Consider the following 12,704-nt stretch of genomic DNA (forward strand, 5'->3'; position numbering starts at 1 on the left):
AGCTGTATTTAAAAGGAAGGTACTGTAGAAATATGGAAGGATTATACAATATTGTTTCATAGTCTTTATTTTATTTCATTCCTCCAGTTTTAAGATAACTTCGAACTAAATTCTCCATCCCTTCCCGCTCTGTCCTCCACCATCTTGCATTAAAGCGAAAAAATCGGCAGAGCACAAGCGCCTGTGTTTTTTAAGTTAATGCGAACTCCTTAGAAATACTGGCTGTTGGATTAGAGCCCTTCTGTATGCCCTGGTTTTACAGCCCCCAGTGACACCTTTAGCAGAAAGTTTCATTGGCATAAACGCCTTAGTAGTGACTGCTTGCTCATGCGTTCTTGAGAATTTGTCACTGATGCATTCTGTTGTGTTGTCTTGAAGAGCACGCGGTTCAGATGACTGTCACTTTGGGGAGAACACACAGCATCTCAAACAGCAGGTTGGCAGCCAGGAGGGCCGTGTTTCCTACAAAGGAGTAAAACGCCACAGTGAAGACGGCCTCCCTAGGCCACGCCTCTCAGAACTGCTCAGCTTCCTTCCCTTTGTATTCCTTTTCGGTGTCCCCCCTTCCTTTCTCTTCTCAGTGCTGCCCAGCCACCCTATGGACATGCTTTCCCTGGCATTCTGCTCCACCCCTCATTTGGAAATAGTGTTTTAAAATTCAGAAGTTTCTTTGTTTGCTCTGCGAACAGATTTCCCCCAAAAGAAAACCTATAATAATGATGTGTATTGTATTTATTATCTACCCTCTGAGGCTAATAGGCCTAACTCTGTAAGGTTTTATAAATTAAAATTACTGGAATGGCATCTGCTTTAAGCATCCCTCCTAAGCCCACTAATTCCCCACTTTATTAATAAATATTATTTACCCTTTGAGAATTCACTTTTCCAGGAGAGAGCAGGACGATGGCAGAGTGCCAGCCACTCTGTCACTAGACTGTAGGTTGGTTTCTTTCTTTTGCTGACTGGTGGTGGGCAAGCTAATAATACTTCGCTGCCTCCCAGGGGGTTTGTTAGGGCTCATTAGCTCGCGTTTGTAAGATGTGCAATAATAGGCTTATTTTCTTCACTGTAGGACGTACTCAGCAAGCAGGTTCCCGAGTTAAACAGAAGGACCCATCCATCTGCTACCTATTAACCAGACTAACATAATTTCAACTAGCAGCTGCCTACGAATCACAGATTTCTTGTTTACTCACCGAAAGGATCGTATGGAGGAGAAACTTCCACGAGGTCACACCCCACCACGTTCAGGCCTTGACAGCCCCGGATGATCTCCAGAGCCTGTACGCGGTGGAGCCACAGCGGTAATCATTTACAAATGAGAGGCAACCAGTAGTGGCCCAGTGGATTTCTCCCAACACATGCCCCACTTTTGCCTCAGAACTATCGCTTCCCCTCAGTAAACTCACTGGCTGCCAGGCACACTGGCGGGCATCACGAATGACCAAGGCACAGTCCCTGCTCCGGGGGGCTCCACAGTGTGATGATGGGGACAAGCAAACCCATCATTTCAATGTCATGCATGAAGGACTTCAAGAAAAGCAAGCGGAGAACAGGATAGGAACATGTAACAACCCCGAGAGGCGGGGGGAAGGCCTCCCCAAGGTGGGAACACTTAGCTCAGGAAACTGACCAAGCAGGCAAGCAGGGGAAGGACAGCCCAGGCAGGGGGGAAAAGGCACCAAGACAGAAGTACCCGTAGTTGGATGTGGCTGGAAGACAGGATGAGTGAGGGGAGGGGAGGAAGAATAGCTTTGTCTCAAGGAGTTTCCATTGTGCAGATGACAGGCCCAAAAGGACGACAAGCTGAGGAGTGAGGATTGTGTTTTAGAAATCTCTGATGGGAACTGAAAATGGCTTTGGAGAGGTAGTTATGGCCATCCTTCCATACAGGATATGAGATAATTCATGAGGTTTGAGCAGTCTTCACTCATTTCCTCCCAAAAATCTTCGAGTACCCACTACTTATAGGTCAGGCTCCAAGGAGAGGGCAGGGAACCAAGCAAAGGCCCTAACCTCCTGGAGCGTACCTTCTCGTTACAACCACTCCAATTCTGCCTCCCTGCGGCTACACTCAGCACGGCCTGTGGGAAATTACTTGGGTATTTCTAAAACTCTTGAACAACCTAGGTAGCTGGTTAATCCCACTGTGTATACTTCTCACATTTAACCCCCAAAAGGTAAGTTAAGTGTTCCTAAGAGGGGTACTCTGATATTGTCCCCATGAAGCAACTACAGCTGGACCAGCGGCAGCGACATCAGATGAAGGACTGTGGTATCCCAGATTCGAAACGAGGGCCCTGGCTAAAATCACCCAGTCCTCAGCAGGTCGGTATTCATGCCTGGGGTGGCCATGAGAACAGGACAGGCCTCCTTGCTCTGCCTTTAAAATCCTGTCCTGATTCCCGAAGACTCACCTCAAGGCCCAGGAAAGCAGGGAGTTAAAAATCCTCCCCCCCCAGGTATGGTCTCTGGTGGAGCCTCCGTACCTGACTCGGGGTGAGACCAGCAATTTCAGGTGTCCCCGTCCCTGGGGCATAGGCGGGATCCAAACCGTCAATATCAAAGCTGATATAGATGGGTTTGCCTCCCATCTGCTGCCTCACGTCCGCCATCAGAGGAACCAGCGACTTCATCCAGCAGTCTTCCGCCAGCACCACCCGGAAGCCCTGAGGAGGGAGGAATTGGAGAGGTCAAGGCTCCCGCGTGGCTGCATTTCCTGGGCATTTCCTGTGTACCGACCCCATGCCGAGCTCTCTGCACACGTCCCATTGGACCCTGAACCTTCACGAGGAGGCCACTATTGTCCCCATTTTACAGATGAGGAAGGGAGGGACGAGGACGATGACAGGTAAAGCAGGGGGAAGTCAAACTGACCTCTGGGGACGGGATTAGAGAGAAGCATGGCTCACGCCAGAGTGAGCCACTCAGGACAGCCCGAGCTAGCGCTTCCTGAGCAGCTCTGTCTGGAAGCCTGGCCTTTGCACAGGGACTTGAGCCTTTCCTGTTGGGTCTTGTCGTCTGTGTTCACCTGGGAGCCACCGCGCCCAGCAGATGTGAAGGTGAGCACTAAGGGGGCCACTGGCCTTAGGTTTGGGCCTCCCCAGCTCTTTTCCAAGCCAGCAACGGCCCAGGGGTTCATTTCTGCTCGTCTCCCACCCCAGCCATAAGAGGCCTCCGCGGCCTCATGAATGAGCATCCTCACTCCTCTCTGCTCCACAGGACCCTCTGGGTGCCAACGCAGCCTCTCGTCCCCATCCCCTGAACTTGATTATTAAAGCCCCTGTTGAATCCATAGCCACCACTGAGTGAGCAAAGGCGAGGAAAGCACAGTGTAGGCAGGGGACAGAGGGAGGGGCGTTCGGTCTGTCACCTGGCTCCGGCTGTATCTGCAGGGATCCAAGGTCATGGAAGAGCCCCTGATGCCAATCTGTACTACACGCTTGCAGTCCAGAAGTCCCTCGTCCACGCACCGACGGAAGGTCGACCCGTGATAGATCTTCTCTCCCAGGGCCTTGTCAGCCGTGTCCATGTGAGCGTCCACGTGCAGCAGCCCCACAGGGCCGTGCCTGAGGACAACGGGGCGGCTCAGAAGCTAGGCCTCCTCAGGGGGAATGAGCACAGCCACCCTCTAGGCCACCAAAACTTCATGACAGTTCATAGCCAAGGAGGGGAGACCTGGCATCAGTTGCAGGCCTTGCTGGTTTCTGTCTTCAAACAACTTAGCATCTCAGAGCAATCCACTCAGAGAAGTCAGGCCGAAAATAGCCCTGTGCTTTAGCTGCCACCCACTACCTATCGCCCAGAAGCTTCCTCGCTTACAGATGGAGAGAGCTGGGTGGATGACAACGAAGGGTGAGCTGAACTAATCAGAGCCCCCCCCCACCTTTCTCCAGCTGTGGCACCAAGAAGCAGCCTGGACACCCAGCTCTCTCACCACATGTCCATCAACCCTGCTGGCCAACCAAAAGAAACAGACAATCTGAAACAGTGCCAGGCCAGCACAGCTTTGTAACCACCCACCCCAGACTGGAATTCTACCCACACGTCCTTCTCATCTATGGATCTGGAGCTGCCTCCAACTTGGCCCATCTGTCTCTTTCCCAAACTAGTTCACCAAAGTTAGTCGATCCCTGGTGCACTTCTGCTACTGTAAAAGCCTGCTTCTCCCAGCTTTCCTGGGAAAGGGGCCGTCACAGGAAAAAGCCAGGGCCTTTCCTCAGCAAGCAGCACCATTGGGAAGCCTGTCAGCATTTGGGTTTGGCTTGTGAGCAACACAGAAACAAGTCGACTGGGCTTGTGTATTCCACCAGGGGCTCATCTTCCCCACACAGAGGCAAATGCTGAGCGTGCATACCAGAGCAGCCCTAGGGCAAGGGAGGGGGGCCAGGAGAGTTAATAATAGTCTGGGCTTCTAGCTGGTGACTGACAGAGACACCTGGAGCCCGACCTTAGTTTTGATCCACAGAAGCAACTCAGTCGGGAAGTTCCCATCACCCCCAATAACCTGAGCCAGCAGAGGTCACCTGATGCCAGCTAGCAGCAAACAACTTATTCCTGAGCTCCTGAATTTTGAAACCTTGCTTGGGCCCAGACATTTGGGACTTACTTTTTCGCCATGGCTTGCAATATGGGGTATGTGATTGTGTGATCCCCACCTGCGAAGGGAAAAAAGAGGGAATCGTCTGGAACGTGGACAAGAAGAGAGGACTGTGTATGGCACGGAACAACCTTCGTTTTGCCCAATTCGACACCCTTTCTATGAGGCTGAAGAACTACGGCCCCAGCTAAAATAAGACTTTGTTCAATGGGGGAAGGGACACCGGGTGTTTGAAAGTACGTTGTCTTTTAAAAGAAGGAACTAAACAAATTAAGGCTCACAGGGAGAGTGCCCAGAACAGCCCTGCCCAACAGCATTTCCCGCGGTGAGGCACGTGGCCAGTATGGTGGCCTCTCGTCAGGTGTGGCTATTAAATCGGGGCTCACGCAACTGAAGAACTGCATTTTTTATTTTATTCAAACCAATGATTAAATTAATAATTTAATAATTATTTAAATAATAATATACATTAATTTAAAACTAATTTTAGCCCTGGCTGGTGTGGCTCAGTGGGTTGAGCGCCGGCTTGTGAAACGAAAGGTCACAGGTTCAACTCCCTGTCAGGACACAAGCCTGGGTTACGGGCCAGGTCCCCAGTTGGAGGCGTGCGAGAGGCAGACGATTGATGTGTCCTTTGCACATCGATGTTTCTCGCCCCCTCGCTTTCTCCCTCCCTTCCCTTCTCTGAAAATAAATAAATAAAATCTAAAAAAAATTGTTAATGAATCTTCATGTAAAAAGCCATATGCTGCTAGTGGCTACCATGCTGGACAGCACAGGCCTAGAAAAGTGCTATGCCTAACCATTAATAATAATAACTAACATTTATTGAGGCTCAAAATAAGCCCAGCACGATGCCAAGCCTTTTGTGGGCACGTTCGTTACACGTCCCTCACACAGTAGAATGTGGTAGGTGTGGTGTTGTTATCATTCCCATTTCACCAATGAGGAAATGAGGCATAAATAGCTAGTGAGAGGTAGAGCTGAGATTCCAACCAGGCCACCCAGAAACCACTGCACTTTGCAAGCCAGGCTCTCTATTTTGACGAGAATAAATTTGCTGTTTAGAAAAAGGCCGATGTCATATCAGCTGTTTATGAACCAGTGAGAGTGGGTGGGTGGGTGGGGAAGGGGAAGCCGCATTGACACAGATGCTGAAAAGGAGGAAACTGCCCTGTGTAGTTCTCTCAAAGTCATTACCACAACGTCCTTGAAATAGTTCAAAAGTCGCACTGAGCCCCTGTCGGCAGCCTTCTCCAGGCCAGGGGTCCAGAGCTGGGACAAAGGTGAAGTGACTGAGGTGAGCAATGCAAAATTTAAGGGATGCCCAAAAAACTCAGTCATCAAGACAAATACTCCTTTAAAAATAAAAATTCATGCACACAATCCACGATACGCGTGCCCTCCCTCTCAGAGGCACACCCACATCTTCCTTCCCTCTCAGGCATCTCCTAAACCCAAAGGGTCCCCAGAAGCCCTGCAGCCAGGGGAGCAGCGGGCAGCGGCATCTCGTCCGGGACAAGCCAGTTGAACGTGTCTCCAAGGCCCCCTTTCTCTGACTCCCCAGTGAGGCGCTCTCCTGTTGCTTTCTCTATGCTAAGCCCTTCCTTGTTTCACTGTCCCCAGCTTTAGTCAACGTACCCCCAAAATAAAATTAAAAATAAAACTTTTTGAAAAGATGATAAATTTTAAAGAAAGATGAGACCAGTAACTGTGCTGTTCCCAGCCATAGTGCAGCCCAAGGCAAAAGGGGGAAATCACAAATACTGTTCCCTTTTACGGCACCCCTTAAATTTTGCACAGAGGCAAATGCCTCACTTGCCTCACCCTAGTCCAATCCTGCTTATCATTCTAGTCCAGCATCTAAATATCCTCTTCTCAGGGGCTAAAATACATGAATGAACAATGTTCTTGCCTTGGCTGGCGTGGCTCAGTGGAGGGCGTACTGGCCTGCAAACCGAAGGCTCACTGGTTCAATTCCCAGTCAGGACACATGCCTGGGATGCAGGCCAGGTCTCCAGGTGGGGGCGCACGAGAGGCAGCACATCGATGTCTCTTTCACTCTCTTTCCCCTTCCCTTCCCCTCCCGCTAAAAAAATAAATAAATAAAATCTTTAAAAAAGAATAATGTTCTCTGCCCTACTGTCTCCACATCCACAGTGGCATGCTCTGGAGAAATAGCTGCGCTCCAGCCGAAGGTACACAATCCCTGAGCACAGTGACCTGCACTGGCAGCGGCCGGCGCTTGCCCTTGCAGTTGCCATTACCTAAGGTCAGAGGAACACAGCCAGCAGCTACAATTTTCTGATAGGCCTCTTGAATTAGGCGGCAGCTGTCCTGAAGGTTGTAAAGATTGACATTCACATCGCCCAGGTCTGCCACCGTGAGGGACTGGAAGGGCAGGGCCCCTGTGCTAGCATTGACTGTCCGAAGCATCACTGATTCTTCCCGGATCCGTCGGGGTCCAAACCTGGAAGAAGAAGAAGAAACATCCTCTGAGCATCCCTAAAGGCTTGGAGGCTCTGCCTCAGCAGGGGCTTCTCAGCCTCTGCAATAGTGACACCGGGGGGCTGCATGTTATGGGGGGCCATCTTATGCATTGCAGGATGTTTAGCAGCATCCTAGCCTCTCCCCACTAGATGCCAGTAACACCCCTTCCCCCCAGGTTCTGACAACCAAAAACGCCTCCAGACGCTGCCAAATGTCCCTGGGGGGCAAAATTACCCTGGTCCAGAGCCATTGTCCCAGGCTACATATTGAAGAGATAAAAGGCACAGATTTGGGAGCCCAGACAGCACCAATTTACTAAACAGCACTGGATAATTGAGTCTCCCCCAGCCTCCGTTTCCTAATCTGTAAAATAATAATAATGTTGACTGTACCCCACTATTGTAAGAATTAAGTGAGATTATCTATACAAAGTGCCTTACACTTAGTAGACCTTTAATAACTGGACTTATTGCATTTATTGTTTAGACCAGTAGTCAGATGTTTTGTCGCTGAGCTTAATCAGAAATAGGTGAAGGTCGATAATTAGGAAAATGGATTTACTTCCCCTGACTTGAACTTAGGAAAATTGCCTTATTTGGGGCAATTCTGGTAGCAGGTGACATCCAGAGGTTTTGGGAAGGGGCAGCCAGCTTCTTCTGTTCTCAAATGTCCCCTGCCCCAGGGCACTGGGGATACCCCCAGCCTCCATCCCAGCAAGGCCTGGGTAGCAGAGCTGGAGAGGGCCCCCTGGCGGAACCCCCTTTCTTTACTGATGGATGCCACACTTGCTGAGCCCTGGGGGTTGCTTGATGAAGAACAAGGGACATCAATTCTCAAACGATTAGGGGCACTTTGGAGCCAGGCACGAGCTTCCCTTCCAACCTGACCCCGAGTGAGCAGAGCGCCTGTGCAGCTTCCAAGTCCAGTGGCCCTCAGGCTATCCAGCCACGTGTCCCTGAGCCCTTCGGTCCTTACCTCGCCCCAGGCCGGTTGGAGGTCCCAATGTCCAGGGGCACCCCGACGAAGGCGGCATCCAGCCCCTCAGGGGACGTCTGCACCGGCAGCCGCATCATGGAACAGATGCCCACCGGCCGGGCCACGGATTCGGAGCTGGGGGGCAGGTTCCCAGGGGTGTCAGAAGCCTGGCGGCTGGGGCTGCGGCGGCGGTCACAGAGCCCCGCGGCAGGGCGCGTGGCCCCGCCGGCCCCCAGCCCCCGGGAGCAGCGGGAGGCCAGCAGCCGCAGCATACTGCCCACGCGCCTGACCTGGCTGGTCCCCCACAGCCGCCAGATCGCTTGTGCCAGCGATGGAGCCGCCGGGCTCAAAGGGCAGGGGCAACCAGTGGATCAAGGGCGGGGGAGGGTACCCGGGGACCCGGCCGTTCTCTCCATACACCCCTTTCTGGACTTCGGCCTCTGGCTTCTTTGATCGATAAAGCCAGCCCAGGGGCTCCCTGCGCACGCCCACCCGCGCTGTCCAGGTGTGTCTGCGCCTCCCAAGGCCCTTGGCAGCTCCTTCTCCTATTCACAGAAATATTTTTTAAAATTCAAAAGATTTGAAAAGAACTTTCTCTAAGCAAGAGAAATTAGAAATGCATTAAAAAAATAATGTATCAAGAAATGTCTGGATGGGATTCTCAGGAAGCTGGAGTCTTTCTAAATAAACTTTTTAAAAAAGGAATTAGAGGGAAGGCCACTAGCCTGCAGTCCTCCATTTCTAAGGAGGGGAAAGTCACATGGTAAAAGGAAGTGATTTGTAATGGAATACGTGAGCCACTTGTGGCATTGTGTACTTTTTAATCTCCAGAGGCTGAGACTGACTGGGAAGGGCGCTACTGTGCATTAAATCATAACCTTTACAGGAAAGCTACACCTTAAATCCCACCCCGCCCAGCCTCCACGCTGCAGGGCAGAGCAAAATTTCCTAATGGTCAGTGAGGGATATTCAGGGTTAGCAGGGGTTGGAAGACGCTGCCTAGGAAGTAGTCCCCACATTTTCTGGAACAAATGCAACAATCTCTTGGTGATTCTCTTACCACCCCCGTGCCCAGACTCCACCACCATTTCTTTCATATAGCTTGTCCTGAATGTATCGTTTTCTTACTCCTGGTTTTTCTTCTTTTATTCTTCTCACAAATATTTAAGTGCCTACTGTGTACTGGGCACTGAGTGACAATGACTCCAACTTCTCTCCATCATTCGCTACTGCTGAACACTCCCTCCCGTTAAACATTCCTCAGGTGGCCTCTCTGACCAGGTGTGCCCTTGCTCTCCTTACGCCTATGTGACCTCAAGGTGACAGTTTTCACCTGTAGGCAAATAATGCACAACCCAAATTTCAGCTCCAGTTGCCCATCTGCTCCAGTTGTCCATCTGCTAACTCCCCACCTGGATGTTCTGACAGCACCTCAGGTGGGCTGTCGAGTTCAGCCAGCGACTTTCCACTTCCGTCTTGGATCCTGCTCTCTGCCCCATCCTTCGGTAAGTCCAGGTGGTTTCCTGCATGCAAACCCTCCACTCCTTCCCTCTGCTGCCGCACTGGTTCAGGCCTTCCCATCTCTAGCTTTATCACATAGGCTTCTCTGCCAGACCACACTTCCTGAAGCCGGTCCCCCTTTCTAACCGTGTTTCCAATTACGAATCTCCAGATACTTGGACTTCCAGCCATTGCTCACCTTCCACGGAGGGGGCCCCACTCTCTGGCCCCCTACCTTTGCTCATGCCACATCCTCCGCCTGGAAGGTTCCCAGCTCCACATGCCCAATGATCAGCTGAAGCCCACACCTAAACCACTCTGAAACTCTCTTAAAACCTTAACAATTTTCTACTTAGAATAAGTACGGGATCCAGAATCAGGGGCAAAAGTTAAATCAGTGTATGTCAGTCATTTAAAGCAGAAGAGAGAAGTCATCCCCACGCCCTCAGGTTGGGGAGGGAGGTGGGTGTTGCAGAGTTCCAAGCTGCCCTCCGTTAGGCACAATGTTTCTTTGACATTTTATCCTGCTTCATCCTTTAAGCCAGCCTCTCAGAGCAGTGCCTTGTAAGAAAAAAAAAAAAAAAAAAAGTAATAAAATAAATGTTTGGTGAGCAAGTGAATGATTGAACAGATCTTCTGGAAGCTGTGGAGGGCAGCTCTGGGGAGATTACTATTTCAGCCAAAAACTGTGACAGCCAAAGAGTACGAGGAAAACACCACGTACGATTCAGCTGGCTGCGTGGATTCCCTTTGGCCCAGTGCATGACGCAAGGGTTCTCCACAGAAGGAGTCAACACTTTGAACTTGTCCGTGCTTGCATGGGCTCAGGAGTGATCTTGTAGCAACTGCAGCTGCCCTGAGACACCTGCCATGTACCTTTACCTTCCTTGTTCCCCGGCCCCAAAGAAAAGTACAGGTATTTTTTTTAGCGTGTTCAGAATACTTTTATCAAAGTTTGTCCAAATCTTCACTCTTCTACTTCTTTTATCTATAAACTTACACACTCAGCAATGCCTTAGGGAATACTTTACACACTCACATGTAGTTATCCCCAATAATAGAAAAGAAGAACATGTAGTATTGAACGTGAGATTGGTCAGTTAGCCTCTCTATTCAGCTTGTCGAGTGGACATATGGAGCCTGATAAACTGACCCTTTTTATCCAGACAACAGAGTAATTGGCCCTCTTAGTCTCTCTCAAGTTCAAAATGAGAAAGGGAGGGCAGCGCATGAATTTACCTAAGGAAAGATCCGCCCAGTGAAGTTCAAATATCACATTATGCAGTTTCAAAGTCAAGCCAGGAGAGGGCACAGAAATGTCTGCTTGATCAGCTAACAAAGAAGAGTTCAGGAAAGGGGAAGAGCTCTCCTTCCACCCCCATCAGGTGATACACAGTTGAGGTCGGTTAGTGAGTCTGATTTCATCCTGAGACCTCAACAACTTTATTATAAAGTAGGCCACCTTAACGTAATCTTGGCACCATTTAATTTTTTCCAGAAGAAAATGTTCAGATTTTTGCAAGCCCCAGCCGGTTTCCTGTGCATTTCTTTTCGATGGACATCACCTGCTTCTGAGTAGCTCCTCTCCATGGGCAGCGTAGAGACTGCAAGAGCTGACCTTTCCTGACTTCCTGGTGATGATGTACAGCTGAAAGCACACCATCAGCCGGGTCCTTCGAGAAGGGCATTAGAGAAATGCAAGGGCTGATTATTAATTATAAACCATATACTCTGGGTAAATAGATCTGACTCCAGTCATTAGTAGAACTGAATATTCAATAATTGATGACTAAAGGGACTGTGGCTTAAAACTGAGGTTCTAAAGTAACAGAAGCCATGAGACACACGGGGAGATGCTGTGGACACAAATCCATCTGGGAGCCAAACATGCTGGGAAGTTCAACATCACTACACGTTTGAAAGGTAAGAATGAATGCTTGAAGTACATAGGGATCTCATATAAATAAAGCAGGCATGATACAATGTAGTATCATCAAATCAGTGCTACGATAAAGTACTTTTTTTAATATGACTTGCTTTTACATCCCAATTTCCTTCCCAGTTCAACACAATATCTATATTATAGCTCACTGGTCCTTCCAATTATCCTGGAAAATAAACATATCACTTCTATCCGGGAAGGAAACTGAAGTGCCAAGCCAGCCGCTGTGTGCTGCTGCACAGCGACTTCCTCTCCAGGACCCAGAGTTAGAGACAGTCTTCCCGTCACAGGCTGCGTCAGACTGGTTGGGAGAGAGGGTGTGTCATCACTCACTGTACAGCCAGGCGGCTAGAAGTGTTCCCCCGTACTGACATCGTTCCCATAGCTGCCAGCACAATTATTTCCGAGCTTCGCTTAGGTTTCAGATCCAAGCTCCAAATGTTCACTTCATTCCTTCACACTGGTTTCTGGAACCATGGCCAGCAGCTAAATAATTTGTCTCAGCTCAGAGTTCGAACAGAACTGGAGCTCAGGCTTTCTGATTTCTAACCTAACATCCCGTCCACTACCTTGTAGACGGGTCAAAGAGACCCTCTTTTTCCCTTGGTATCACTCTTTACTTTCTCTCTCTTTTAATTTAAAATGTTTCATCTCTCTTTTAAGATCTCTCTTTTTTCTGATTACAAAAGCAATGCATTAGACAAAGTGAAAGTCCCCCCTAGTCTACACCTACCGAATCAAGGTTATATTTCAATGTGTATAAAGCTTTTGAAAAAAATCAAAGCTGGAGTTAGCTTATATAAGAGGTTGGCAACTTCCTTTCTCACCTTAAAATGTCTTGGAAATCTTTACGGTAAGCTTTTTAAAAAAATCTGCTTTGTTTAGGTGTAATGTATATACTCGATACCACAAAATTTACCTATTTTTAAGTGTACAATTCAATAATTTTTGTAAACTGATGCAAGTGTCACCACAACCAGTTCTAGAACATTGCCATTGTCCCCAAAAGTTTCCTTGTGCTTATAAATAAGCTGTTTTTAAAGAGTGCATTTTTGTGGATAATTATAATCATGAATAACAAGCCCCAGAAATTTCCATTTTGCCTAGCTTTCATTTCCTGCTGGCAGACGAGAAGAAAATTGCAAAAGCCCATCAACAAATGTTGGAAGAAGACACCATAAGCTGATCGACAGCTGT

The 12,704-nt window shown here is 49.2% G+C and overlaps 1 protein-coding gene across 1 annotated transcript; it reads right to left on the reverse strand.

The window, feature by feature from the left end:
• Positions 1-51: 51 nt before the first annotated feature.
• AGMAT (agmatinase (putative)) lies at positions 52-8,426 on the reverse strand. The gene is made up of 7 exons (XM_024554255.4): positions 8,066-8,426; positions 6,868-7,070; positions 4,610-4,658; positions 3,374-3,569; positions 2,490-2,669; positions 1,197-1,281; positions 52-462 (listed from the first exon to the last, which is right to left on the reverse strand). Exons 1-7 carry the CDS (start codon positions 8,335-8,337, stop codon positions 389-391), a joined length of 1,059 nt encoding a protein of 352 aa, XP_024410023.2. The 5' UTR covers positions 8,338-8,426; the 3' UTR covers positions 52-388.
• Positions 8,427-12,704: the final 4,278 nt, after the last annotated feature.

Source organism: Desmodus rotundus, chromosome 3, assembly GCF_022682495.2.
Source record: "Desmodus rotundus isolate HL8 chromosome 3, HLdesRot8A.1, whole genome shotgun sequence".
NCBI lineage: Eukaryota > Metazoa > Chordata > Mammalia > Chiroptera > Phyllostomidae > Desmodus > Desmodus rotundus.

Coding starts and splice junctions, on each gene's coding strand:
- AGMAT (XM_024554255.4), bottom strand. CDS start 8,337: ATGCTGCGGCTGCTGGCCTCCCGCTGCTCCCGGGGGCTGGGGGCCGGC. Junction 4,659..6,867: donor CTGTGTTCCTCTGACCTTAG/GTAATGGCAACT, acceptor TTCCCTTCGCAG/GTGGGGATCACACAATCACA. Junction 1,282..2,489: donor CTGGTCTCACCCCGAGTCAG/GTACGGAGGCTC, acceptor CACCGCGTACAG/GCTCTGGAGATCATCCGGGG.